Source organism: Tachyglossus aculeatus, chromosome X4, assembly GCF_015852505.1.
Source record: "Tachyglossus aculeatus isolate mTacAcu1 chromosome X4, mTacAcu1.pri, whole genome shotgun sequence".
Lineage (NCBI taxonomy): Eukaryota > Metazoa > Chordata > Mammalia > Monotremata > Tachyglossidae > Tachyglossus > Tachyglossus aculeatus.
Window position 1 is genome coordinate 30,205,491 of NC_052098.1, and position 13,991 is coordinate 30,219,481.

Sequence of the window (13,991 nt, forward strand, 5' to 3'; positions counted from 1 at the left end):
TGTTCTCGATCTACACTCTCTCCCTTGGTGACCTCGTTCGCTCCCACGGCTTCAACTATCATCTCTACGCTAATGACACCCAAATCTACATCTCTGCCCCTGCTCTCTTCCCCTCCCTCCAGGGTCGCATCTCCTCCTGCCTTCAGGACATCTCCATCTGGATGTCTGCCCGCCACCTAAAACTCAACATGTCCAAGACTGAACTCCTTGTCTTCCCTCCCAAACCCTGCCCTCTCCCTGACTTTCCCATCACTGTTGACGGCACTACCATCCTTCCCGTCTCACAAGCCCGCAACCTTGGTGTCATCCTCGACTCCGCTCTCTCATTCACCCCTCACATCCAAGCCGTCACCAAAACCTGCCGGTCTCAGCTCCGCAACATTGCCAAGATCCGCCCTTTCTCTCCATCCAAACTGCTACCCTGCTCGTTCAAGCTCTCATCATATCCCGTCTGGACTACTGCATCAGCCTTCTCTCTTATCTCCCATCCTCATGTCTCTTCCCATTGAATCCATACTTCATGCTGCTGCCCAGATTGTCTTTGTCCAGAAATGCTCTGGGCATGTTACTCCCCTCCTCAAAAATCTCCAGTGGCTACCAATCTGCGCATCAGGCAGAAACTCCTCACCCTGGGCTTCAAGGCTCTCCATCACCTCACCCCCTCCTACCTCACCTCCCTTCTCTCCTTCTACAGCCCAGCCCGCACCCTCTGCTGCTAATCTCCTCACCGTGCCTCGTTTTCGCCTGTCCCGCCATCGACCCCTGGCCCATGTCATCCCCCTGGCCTGGAATGCCCTCCCTCTGCCCATCCGCCAAGCTAGCTCTCTTCCTCCCTTCAAGGCTCTACTGAGAGCTCACCTCCTCCAGGAGGACTTCCCAGACTGAGCCCCCTCCTTCCTCTCCCCCTCGCCCCCCTCTCCATCTCCCCCGTCTTACCTCCTTCCCTTCCCCACAGCACCTGTATATATGTATATATGTTTGTACATATTTATTACTCTATTTATTTTACTTGTACATATCTATTTTATTTATTTTATTTTGTTAATATGTTCGGTTTTGTTCTCTGTCGCCCCCTTCTAGACTGTGAGCCCACTGTTGGGTAGGGACTGTCTCTATATGTTGCCAACTTGTACTTCCCAAGCGCTTAGTACAGTGCTCTGCACACAGTAAGCGCTCAATAAATACGATTGATTGCTTGACTGATTGATTCCCTGAATGAACTCTATGGTAAACCTAGAGAGCAATAGGTATGGACCCAAGGAAGTTATACTATGACCCTCAAAGTTATGAGTACCAGGGAAAATAGATGAACTCTTTTAGAAGGAATAACATTTGTCAGAAAACCTATGGCTGGAACGAAGCTGTCTAATTCCACAGTTCTAGTAACGTATGGTAGAAAAGAAAGAATACTTACAGTTTCTCCAGAAGGAAAGTGGATGGTTTGAGGTGCCTGCCTGCTCATGAATTTATTTAGTAAACGAATGTTAGCAAAGGTCCCTCTGGCCATGACTGCATCGTTACCTCGGCGGGAGCCATAAGAATTGAAGTCTCTTGGAGTCAAACTGGAAAGGAAGAAAAGGCATAGGATTATTTCAGTAGAGTGAAAGGTTTACTAACTGCCAAATGGAAGAAGAAAATCTTATCCACTTCCTCTGCGGCAAGCAGAAACTACTTACTATTGGCTCTCTCCATCTTACACATCTGTTCTTACGTGACTGTTAATTGGTTAACCCAATTAGGGTGTTGGAATTAATTGGTGAAAACTTTCTGCAGGATTTGGGATTTTAGGAGGACTTTAATAATGGGAGAGCTAAGGTCTAGCAAATTTCAGGGGGTGGGGAGGGGTTCCAGGACAAAGGAACCATGTGCGTGAAGGTGCTAGTAGGAGCACACAATGCAAGCTGAAGAACAGTGGGTGAAGGGAGCTGATAAGGAAAAGGGGGAGTGTGGGTAGAGAGCCTTGAAGCCAATTGTGAAAAGTCTTTGCTTTTTGTGGAAGGAAAGAATAGTTGTTGAAGAAGATGGTAGCTTCAGAGGTTTTTGAGGAATAGAGAGATGCATGCCAAGCGATGTTACAAGAAGATGATCAGTGCAGCAGCACTGGAATATACACTGAAGGTTGGAGGGGGCTGGCGGGCGAGGAAGGGAGAACAAGAAGGCTGGAGGCAGAAAGTACAATGAAGAGGCTGATGCAGTAGTCCAATCATGATATGACAACAGATTAGACCAGGATGATTGCTGTTCGGATGGAAAAGGAAGGGTGGATCTGGGAAATGTTGTGGAAGATGAACCAGCAGAATTTTATGGTTGATAGGGTGTGAGAAATGAAAGACAATGAGGAGTCTAGATTGACACTAAAGTTGCAACTTTCTGAGGAAGGAAGGATGGTGATGGGATTGACAGAGATGGGCAGTTAGGAGGAAGAGTGGGTTTTTAAGAAGGAAGATGAAAAGTTCAGATTTAGACATGATGAGTTTGAAGTCCTGGTGAAGTGCCGACATCCTAGAGGCAAGAGAAAATGCAGGATGGAGAGACAGATTTGGAAGTCATTGCCTAGAGGTGGTAGCTGAAGCCAAGGCGAACAGACGAGTTTTGTTGGTGAGAGTCAGTATAAAGATAGAAGGGAACCCAGCAAAGACTCTTGGGGGTAGCCAAAATTAGTGGATGAGAGGTGGAAGAGGAGCCAGTGAGTGAAACTGAGGAGTAGTTACTGAGCTAGAAAGAGAACCAGGTGAGTGTTGGACAGGAAAAATCAAGGTCTGAAAGTGATTTAAGGAAGTGGAAGTAGTCCCCAATATCAGAGGTGGCTAAGAGGACAAGTAGGGTTACAATAGAGTAGAGATCCTGTAAGAATCAGCCATGAGGTGCTTGTTGGTGATCTTAGAAACACTGAAAGAGATGATGATGGAGGGAGACTTTCCTCCTGCCGAATTAAATTTCATAATTCTCTAGAAAGTCTAAAAAGGTATATTGGGGATACTTTGGATGCCCCCTGAGAGGAAATTAAGGCAAATGCTTCGAGAGAAAACTGTTTTCTTGGCACACACTCTTTTTTCCTACTAAAATGTTCCTGCAACAGGTGCCACCATAAAGACAAGAACAAAGGAGTAGAAAGAGAGGCTACAGTGAAATTGTGTTTGGGGAGGCGATTATCTTCAATGAACCCTAAAAACCTGACACTGTAAAAACTAAGTTATCTTTTAAGTGTGGGTCATTTTGATATTCCCTTCTCCCCCATAAAAGGGTGATCTTGGGCTGAGTCTACAATGTTGGAATCATCCCCAGGGGGTGGAGGCTGGTAAAGTCTGGGGGAAGAGGGGGATGCATAAACTCTTTGCTTATCTATGAAAAATTCACCTCCACACCAGGGTCTTATTAATTGGTGACTTCCCTCTCCCCACTGATAACTGACAAGCCTCTATAAAGACTTCATTGTTAAGATTACCTCAAGTAAGCTGCTGGGCAGCTCTGACATAGTTAATCAGAATTTAGCCCTTGTGGAATCACATTTCCTCCAGTAACCCTACCCTGGTTAGAAATCAATTTCTGCACCTCATATCCTCATCCCTAAGCCGCCCCCACCCCAACTGCCACTACAGCACTTCCATGCTCCCTAGGCACTTGGTATCCTCTCCTGCAAACCGCTGCACCTCTATGCATATTTTTATACTCTACTACTTCTTCCTAACCAGTAGGTGAGCCTACTGAGAGCTCACCTCCTCCAGGAGGCCTTCCCAGACTGAGCTCCCTTTCTCCTCTCCCCCTCCCCACCCCCCGGCCCTACCTCCTTCCCTGCACAGCACCTGTATATGTGTTTGTACAGATATTTACAATTCTATTTTACTTGTACATATTTACTATTCTATTTATTTTGTCAGTGATATCCATCTAGCTTTACTTCTATTTATTCTGATGACTTGACACCTGACCACATGTTTTGTTTTGTTGTCTGTCTCCCCCTTCTAGACTGTGAGCCTGTTGTTGGGTAGGGACCATCTCTATATGTTGCCAACTTGTACTTCCCAAGTGCTTAGTACAGTGCTCTGCACACAGTAAGCGCTCTATAAATATGATTGAATGAAATGAATGAACCATAATTTATTTTAAGACAAGTCTCCCTTGCTAGATTGTAAGATCCTCAAGGGCAGGGATCATGTCTATAAATCCTATTGTACTCTCCCAAGTGCTTATCAAGTGCTCAGCACACCTACTGATTGATTGATTTGATTGATATGACCAACTTCACCATGCAGGATAACAAAGCTTTTACTGTCTTCATATTTTTATGCATTTTCATCTCAAGGTAAAAATCTGTTTAGATACTTCCTAAACATATCATAGGATCTTTGGATGGCTGTCAATTCTAGCCAATAGATATGTAGACATATATATGAAGTGAGAGAGGAAGGAGGAGAGTGGAAAGAGAAAGGAGGAAGGAGAGGAGAAAGAGTAAGAAGAAAAAAGGAGGAATGTAGCCAACAGCCAAACCCAGAAAACTATAAAACATTTAAGATGGTAACATTAGTGGCAAGCAATTTCCCCAAGAACCATAAATACACTTTACAGGAAGGAAGCTGAAAGCTCATGAGCTACCTCAGAATCAACTGATCCAGTAAGCAAAGAGTATGTCTAAGACAGAGGAATTTTTCCCTTCGCAACTTGGAAGGGAATTCCGGATTACTTGCTCGTAATCTTCTCAGATCAGCATATGGAGCTCTGTGATTCTGTCAGAGAGAGACTGCTGTGAGGAAAAAGGAGAAGCAAGAAGACAAAGGAGGCGCTCACTTTCTGTGAGGTCTCACGAAGGTGGCTGCTCTTAGAAAATGGAAAGAGTGGCTGATCAATAGGGTCACGGCTCAGCTACACAGTTCTGTGAACAGATGGGTAGGAGATAGGCTTACAAGCAAAGAGAAAGGGACCTAGTTTACTAAGGATCCCTGAAGGAACACCCAACAAAAGCAAAACTCTGCTTTTCAGTTGCCCTACCTCCCTCCTCAGCCCTGCCCAAACATCTGCACTCACTTACCCTCTGCTGGTTAAGTAGCGAGCAGCAGGGCTGTTTCTTGCAATATTGCCAGCAGGAGAGATGTGGTCAGTTGTAACAGAATCTCCCAAATTTAAAAGGATGTACGCGTCAGTGATAGATTTAGGAGTCTGAATATCCAAAGTCTAGGAAACAAAGCACCCCTGACTTAGACTACTGCCTTGCAATACAGTTTCTGAATAAATCTTGTTCCACCGACAAAAGAAAGTTCCCACAGACCAATACCAATCCATAGGCTGAAATCAAAGCACAAAGCACTTTCAGACTACTATTTTTGCAGAGAAAGTATCTGAAAGGGGAATATGAATTACACAAAAGGTTCAAGTCCAATCTGTATGTAAAGGCTTGGCCACTTGCTGGGGACATCTATAAGTCTCCAGTGCCTTTCAAGACCCAGATGGGCTGAATAAAATCATGGACTCTGATAAATTCAGCCTCTCAAAAATTACTTATCATGAGGTTTACCTAAGAAGGACTTCAATTTTCACGCTCCTCCACCTCTAATATTGATCACCACAGCTCTTGATCATCAGCCACAAGGAAGGCTTTCTTTGTTCTTGCAAATATAAACTACATATTAAAGAGTTTGATAATCCAACTGACTGATTCACACATGATCAAATGTTTATGCTCCCAGACGTGCTAATGAAATGATTAAATGGAGTAAAGGGATAAGAACCACATTTGTAAAGACAAGAAAAATAACCTTTGGGGGAAAAAAAAGGCTTACCAGATTTTCAAAGAAGGGTGGAGATTTAATGTATGTAGATTTGGGGTTCCATGAATACAGTTTATCTGATGGGGCATTCAAGGCATTCCAGCTTTCATTCACAGTCTAGATGAACAAAAAGCACAGACACCATTATACAATAGTGCATACGTACAGTGCTTGGTACAGTAAGCACTTTACAAATACCATCATCACTATTACTATTATTCCTTAAAGAGAAAGTCTGTGTCATTAGCGGATACAAAATATAGGTTCAAATACATAATTAGTATGCAAAGAAATCCACTTGTCTCCGCACAATACTTGGAACAGAAAATACAAAAGAAATTCCCATTACATGAAGGTAACCTAAGTTCGTGTAAGTCAAATTTACTATAATTAGTCATATAGGTTTCCTTTGGTTTGAAGGGCCGATGGTGCCGCCAATGGTGAAATGGTATCCATGAGTGTGGTGGGTGTTACTGAAAAAAACTCTCTTGCACACTTTTTCTGTGAAAATAGAGAAAGGCATCTTTTCTGTCCCTTTCCCTTTCAGGCAAGCATTGCTCGGACCCCAGTGGTTAAAAGAGGGGGAAGTTACATCTCCCAGCCAGCAGGACATGTGCTTGAAGTGTTTTTGTAGTAGAGCTTATGGTTTGCACTCTGAGCCATCCACACATTCTTCCCTGATCCCCCTGCGCCTAGCAGCATGCACCGAAAGACAGGTGGTAGGGAGAACTGGAGCAGTCTGTGGCCACAGTCCTCTAGATGGTAAGTTCGCTGTGGGCAGGGAATGTGTCTACCGACTCTACTGTACTGTTCCCTCCTAAGTGCTTAGTACAATGCTCTAGAAATACCACTGACTGATCACAAACCGAAGTATCTCAGAAAACTCAACAGCAGCAGATACCATGTGCCTTCACCCATTTGATGTGCCATCACTGAGTAGGATACTCAGAGTGGCTCAGTGAGAGGTAAAAGGAGGCAGGGAGAGGGAAAAGGAGTCTCTTGCAATTTCTTTGTCAAAACCTTGAGAAAAGACAAATGCGTAACGTCTCGAAGACCACGTCCAGTAGTTCACTCCCATGAGAAATGGATGGTGGTATGTATCTCTTTTAGCAAGAGAGCTGCATAGGAGCATTTTAAATCACCGTAAATTTATTCAAGAGACTAGAAACAATCAAAGATCCTTAGGGAATGTGCAACTAGCCCCCACTGCCCCTATAACTGCTAGCATATTCTATATGAACCAGAAGGTGAAGTCCTCAGTAACATGAGCCACTGGTCTGACTCCAAGGCCACAGCTATAAACCACAAAAGCGCTAAGGCAGCTTCCAAAAATGCCTAACATACCTCGGGGATTAGTTCTCACCCTGGGGAAAATATGCACAGCATGTTTATTCCCAGAACAGAAGATGACATGCAAGAGACAGTATCAATAGCAAAAGCAATTTCATGAAGGCAAAGAACATCATTTTACAATGACTATAATGAAAGGGTAGAACACATCCCATCCCCTCTCTTTCTCCTACAAGCCAGAAACACAGCTGAGTGCCTAGGAGAGAAAACAGGAACATCACCTCTATTTTCTGGTAGACCTCCTTAAACATCCCAGGGATTACATATTGGCGCTCCACAGCTTGGATCTCATCTCGTGTTGGCCATATATCTCTCAGAAATATCTTCTGTCCATTGGCATTTACCCCTGAGGAACAAAAAAGTATATTAATGAGATTCAGTACAATAATGTCATTGGTATCTCATCAGTCCTGCTTTCCCAAAAAGGAAATGAAAGAAAAAGACTTTGATACCATATAAAGACTTGAGTCAGGTATGCTGTATTTTCCAAAGTCCCTCTCACGAATATCCAAAACCCTTCACATAAAGAAACTTTAAAAGGAGGGGGAAGTCATCAATAGAATTACTTTATTTTTTGAGGATTTTTTTCCCACTAATTGTCATTCATCCTCAAGGAATATATTCTCCAGTCTTACTCATTTTTCTATGCTTGCATTTCGGACCTTCCACTGACTCTAGCTCTCGTTGATCCCAACCTGTCTCTATCCCTTGATAAAACATTTCACCTTCTACTTGCAAAGTCATAATGCTCCAATTCATTCACAGCAATACTCTCATCACGTTTATCTCTGGTTGCTTCCCTTTGGAAGGAACGTTGCTAACAAACACAAGACAGAATCCCTTCACGTAAATCAGTCTTCTAGAGACTACCAGTGTGTGGATCCTCGGCGAATGAACACTGATCTGAAGCAGTTTTCACTTCCGCATACGATTCCTTAGAGGACTGAAAACAAAGTAGTTTAAGAAAACAGTAAAACGGCAGCAGCTTCTTACCCAGTGGCTCTTTTTCAAAGTCAATCCTGACAGTTCCTGAAATTGCATATGCTATGACTAATGGTGGGGATGCCAAGTAGTTAGCCCGAGTATTGGGATGGACACGGCCTTCAAAATTTCGGTTTCCAGACAACACCCCAACTGCAACAAGATCTCCCTGGGCAAGAGTGAGAAAGGAGAAAAAGAAACTTAGACAGAAAAGAAAGCCACGAGCCCCCGAGACAGGGACCTTGTCTAACTCCCCTCTGTGTATTCTTACCCGGTGCTTAGTACAGTGCTGTGCACACTGTCAACACTTGATAACTACTATTACTTTCTCTCTGTTAGAATTGGTATTAGGAGATTCTGCTGAGGGTTAGCAAAGCTTCTCTTGCAGATGCTCTCAATCTTCTGCTTGCATTTTATTTGCTTCCAGGTCAATGATATTTTCACTCCTCTCCAACCCACTTCTCTGGTTCCTAGATCCAGGAGTGGTTCTGATGATCATGATTATTTATTATTCACCTATTGGGCACTAAGTACTGTGCTTAGCCAGATTAAGTAGAAATAAACAGCTCAGAGAGAGAGAGAGAGAGAGAGAGAATCCCTGGACCTCAAAGGGCTCACAATCTGGGATTTAAAGCCTATTTAGTAGTAACGGTACTTATTGAGTCAGTGCACTGTACTATGTCCTTGGGAAAGTACAGGAGAAGCAAAAGTCATTTTCTCTGCCCTTGAAGAGTTTAAAATCACCATACTACCTTATATGAAACAAACCACCAAATTAAACACATCAGGAACTAGGCATACCTGATTAATTGCTTCCACCACAGGCTCGGGTAGAGGTCCACTGTTACCAATGCAGGTCATACAACCATAACCCACAACATCAAACCTAAAGATCAGTAAAATGCAGATATAAGCAAACTCCTCAGGTGGTAATAGCACTCACAGGCCCCGACTGGATACACTTACGGAGACTTTATCAAATTCAGTTAAGGTTAATTCTGAACTGTACGTAATGAATGATTCTATCTGTATTTTTAAAATTCAAAAAAGCCATGGTGCAAAACAGACTGGTTCTCTGTGTTTATGTAGGGGGAGAATTACAAACCAATTAAGAGCTAAAACCAACACAATGAGACTTGTTTTTCATTATTAAGAAATCTTGATAAATAAAACAGCTGTGAGCTATCTTTTGTAGCAAGCTGCATGAAGAAAAATGCTATTAAAAATATCTCCATGAGAATAACAGGACCAGAATGGCCAGGCATATTACCCCAATTGTACTAGGAGCATGCCTTGACTTGCTCTTCTAAGTCACATGAAACAAAAACAAACACTACTTTGATCATGTTCTGTATGGATGTGAAAACATACAAAAAATAGCAACTAGCCACATTTTAGGAGGAATCTGGGGAAGAACAGGAAGCAGAAAAATAAAAATTAAAAGTTTGGCAACAAACACCAAGACATGTTTATCTTAGGAAAGAAGTTAACAGTTGACCAAGAAGAATGGGTCTTGAGATTCCAAAAACAAAGTTCTCCAGAAAAAAAAAATCAAGGGTTTGATTTTACTCTCTGGGAAGTAGATATAGATTTTGGAATAATCAGCAAAAGTCATCTGTGCCATGTACTGGAAAAGGGAGCAGTCCCCGAAGACATAAACAAAAATCAAAGTGAGGAAAAAAAAAGTACTTACCCAAGCTGAGACAGATAAGGCATCACTCCACTTTCTCTCAGATAATAGGTGACTACACCGCTTCCTGGAGACAAGCTAGTTTTAATATAAGGCTTCACTTTGAGGCCAGCTTCTACAGCTTTCTTTGCTAATAAACCTGTGAAATGACAAAACATAAGTGACATTGCTGAGATGGTTCAGTGAAGAGTCATTTTTTTTAATTTTGGAACATCCATAGAGGTGGAATTTAGTGTGGGAGCTGCTGTTTTAGAAGTTTTTTTTCTCCTTATTTTTACTGTCTAGCACAAACAGCTGACAAAACCTAATATTTTATATCGTTAGGCTTTCATTCATCTTCCCACATACCTCCTAAACTGGGCTAATTACTATGTGCTATTTTTTTTTACTTCTACAAAAATAGGGCCACTTTTCACTCAATTAATCAATGATGTTTATTGAGTGCTTACTATATGCTAAGTGATTGGGAGAGTACCATGCAATACAGTTGATAGACACAACATCTCCCCTCAAGGAGCTTACAGTCTACTGGAGATTGTCAGTGTTGCATAACAGGCTAGATGACCTGGCTATTCTGTGCTATCCTCTGTACTTAATCCATTCATTAAGTGGAAAGGGCTGGATTCTGTCTCTTCAGTATAATCTTTAAAAAGAATGAAGTTTTGAACAAAAATAGAAAGCAAAGAAAAACCCTGGCTTTGGACTCTGTAGCTAATCACCAACCAAGATTTTGTCTGCCACCCTCTGTTTCAGGCTTCTTTACTTGCTCTCTCTGCTTAGAAAAAGAAATACAAGCATGATATCTTATGTGTTTCTGCCTTTCATGTCACTATTCTGTTTTTAGAAATCTGGTGATTTTTCTGTATTTCCACTCATAATGCCTGCCATGTGGGACATACCATAGTTTTTTTTTATTACCTTACTGATAAGCAGTGACCAATATTGACCAAAAATCTCAGCCACCTATCAAGACGCACTCAAAAATCTGATGACATATTCCTCATTAAAAAGGGAATAAAGTGAGTTACTTTAAGAACTTAATTAGCATCTCTTTCATTAAATATAAAATATATGCTTTTACTCAAATATACCAATCAAGAAAAAAGGAAACTCAGATGTCGAAAAGAAAACAAATTCAATACCTATTTGTATTTCCACCAGATGTTAAAAATGAACATGAAGTAAAATGAAAATCAATTCATTTTACTTCCTTTGAAAACATTTGAAGAGGAGGTGAGACTTCCTGCTAAAATTTTGTTTTCACATGCTGTATCATTAGTAACTGGAGGCTCACTAAAGTCACTAGGCAGACAGATTTAGAACATACCTACTTGAGAGCCTGTAGCTTACATGGAGAACAGATAATTTATTATTGTTCATTAAACAAAAAATTTTAAAGGAATCCCAGGAGCTGTCATGGGATGCTTCTTTTCAATTCTTGTAACTAGGTACTATTTAAGTTTAATTTAGGGAACTATAGTCAACTTTCAATTATCCCAGCTAAGTGGAGGGATAAATGGGTAAATAAAACTTGCAAGCAACTGCCAAAGCCACCCATCCGATATGATAAATTTCTTCTCTAGCTGAGCCTTTTACAGATTTGAGTTTTATCTCTTTTTGTTGAAATCTGACAAGAAGGAAAATGTAGCTATCAGGTTCAGGATTTATTTGATAGTACTTTTAAAGTATTCTCAGGCTTACAAGGTATTTCCTGCATTTGTCTCAACACCATTTCCAACATCCTTCTCATTAAAACTATTTTAGCACTTTATTTTTAAGATTAAAAACTAAAATGGTAGCAAGGCTTATACATGCAAACATGTACTTTCTTTTAATAGAATAATCAAATAGACTTACCTGCCCCTAACATCACAGAGGGGTTACTGGTGTTAGTGCAGCTAGTGATGGCAGCAATCACTACTGAACCATGAGCAAGGATGAACTCACTGTTGTTATATAGAAACTTCACATGGTCACTGTGATGGCCTGGGGCAACTTGGAATCCTTTAAATCCTTGCTAAAGAGGAGAAAAAATAAAACCTTGGTGCAGAGATTTTCATATTGGAGGATAGAAAATTGATACATATTCTTACAAGCACAATTTCAACTTTCAATCAGGAATAGAGGATGAACCTTGGTCCTTAGACTTCAGGATCGAGAACCTGTGGGAAGCAATTGATTATAGTGCTAGTGGTTTATGCAGCACACTCAAACTCGCTCTTCTCTATGCAGCGCAACGAATGAATAAGTGGTTAAGGGCATAGCTTAATGTAAAGTGCACACAAAGGCTTTTTACACAAAGGCGGAACCCATCTATATGGCAAAGTGGACACAGAAAAGTGCTAAGGCTGTATCTTAGTACTATGGCCCAGCAAGCAGTTGCCTTTGCAACCACGACAGTCCACCTATCTTTCAGAATTCCTGCTGGGCCTGTCCCCTTTGCAGAATGCCTCAGATGCTTCTTCGAGCACTGATGGCATAGCCCCATCAGGCAGAACCGTGACTAGAACCCAGGTCTCCCGATTCCCAGACCAGTGCTCATTCCACCGGACCAATAGTAGCAATCTCACATACGAGCATGTAAGTCGTTCGCTGCCTGACCAACCAGTCTGGATGCACTGAAATTGGTCTTTTGTTTCCAGCTGCTGCATTGGCTTAACTGCAGCAAGCTATTTTAATGTAGCCTTAGAAACAAAGTGCGAGACCTAGGGAATGGGAGAGCTGGAGCCAGCTTGGAGGTATCATGACTGCTATACTGTTGGTGTCAGAAGGGGCTGAACTCTAGAGTTTCCAGGGCTCTGCATGCAGTTTTCAGCCAGGGAGCAGTCCCTGTCAGCAGTAAAAGCAGCACTTCCAGCCCTAAACAGGAAGCTGGGTGCCAGACACGAGTCAGGAAGGGATATAGCTGCTCTGTCTTTTGCAAATGCTGCCTGAGATGGTCTTCATCTCAGTCAGTGTGTATGTGCACGCATGTGTGTACGACAGAGACATGAATCTCTTCTCGCTGTGCCTCTGTCCCTTTCTTGGATTTATCTCTCCCACTTCACTGTCCCCCCGGCCCCCCCACCCCAAACCCAGTCTTAGTCCTCTGCCCCTACCCCCTCCACATCCATTAACACTATTTGCAAGAAAGTAACTGTTAGTTTCATTGTGAAGAATCAGGGTGGCCTAATTGCTAGGGCATGGGCCTAGGAGTCAGAAGGACCTAGGTTCTAATCCCAACTCTGCCACTTGCCTGCTGTGTGACCTTGGGCAAGTCACTTCACTGGGCCTCAGTTTCCTTTTCTGTAAAACAGGGATTGACACCGTGAGCCCTATGTGGGAAAGGGACTGTGTCCAATCCGATTATCTTGTATCTACCCCAAAGCTTAGTACAGTGTCTGGCACATAGTAAGTGTTTAACAAATACCACTATTATTATTGCCCTTTGTGCAATAGTTATAGACATAGACTTGTGGCATAGCTGAATAAAAGCTTCAAATAACTAGTAAATTATATTATTTCCTCTCTGTTTTGAAGTAGCTACTTCAGAAAACATAATCAAAGTTATTCTGCAGTGTTCACAACTAAGGTTCAGAAAATGATACTTTAGATATTTCATTTATGTTGGAGAGTTATTTGTTATATTTTTGAGGATAAGATAAGTTCTCCTACAGGTCACTATCCTGAATCCATTTGGATGACTCCTGATTTTTCTAGTACCAAATGGATGAAGGACTCCTTCAGCTACTACAGCAATGGATGAAACTGATTTAATTGAGAAGCAGAGTTTGGCTTCCTAGTCCTTGAATTTCTCTTTAAATAGAGAAGCTGTATACTGTGCTTTGAAATACAATTTCAACTAAGCAGACTGATTGGTATCTGTAATCAAAACTTGCAAGCCATGGCCATAAGGCTTTCAAAGAAAAATGGACAAGAAAATATTTTTCTTCAGTTTAAAACAGAGAAATGTATTCAGTCAATCCAGATAGTACAGTTGATGAATACTTAATTTCTAAATTTTCAAGTTCATTACTGATTATGGGGAGTACTTGAAATGCATCTCTCCATTAATTAGACTAATGAAAGAATGTTTGAAGTTTGGAATTATCGTAGCTAGTTCTGTGCAAAACTTCCCATTTTCCTTTTTAATCTGCACCATTTCACTCATTCGACCATAATTATTGAGCACTTAATGTCTGCACAGCACAGTACCAAGTAGTTGGGAA

At 41.8% G+C, this 13,991-nt stretch overlaps 1 protein-coding gene across 5 annotated transcripts in view; it reads right to left on the reverse strand.

Moving 5' to 3' along the window:
* ACO1 (aconitase 1) overlaps nucleotides 1-13,991 on the reverse strand; it is a 59,081-nt gene that overhangs the window by 13,887 nt on the left and 31,203 nt on the right. For all 5 annotated transcript variants that reach the window (XM_038769396.1, XM_038769393.1, XM_038769394.1 and 2 more), the window contains 8 exons: nucleotides 11,641-11,800; nucleotides 9,787-9,922; nucleotides 8,895-8,979; nucleotides 8,106-8,262; nucleotides 7,334-7,458; nucleotides 5,775-5,879; nucleotides 5,027-5,169; nucleotides 1,415-1,562 (listed from right to left, as the gene is read on the reverse strand). In XM_038769396.1, the coding sequence (XP_038625324.1) occupies nucleotides 1,415-1,562; nucleotides 5,027-5,169; nucleotides 5,775-5,879; nucleotides 7,334-7,458; nucleotides 8,106-8,262; nucleotides 8,895-8,979; nucleotides 9,787-9,922; nucleotides 11,641-11,800 (1,059 nt within the window). The remainder of the gene's footprint in view (nucleotides 1-1,414; nucleotides 1,563-5,026; nucleotides 5,170-5,774; nucleotides 5,880-7,333; nucleotides 7,459-8,105; nucleotides 8,263-8,894; nucleotides 8,980-9,786; nucleotides 9,923-11,640; nucleotides 11,801-13,991) is intronic.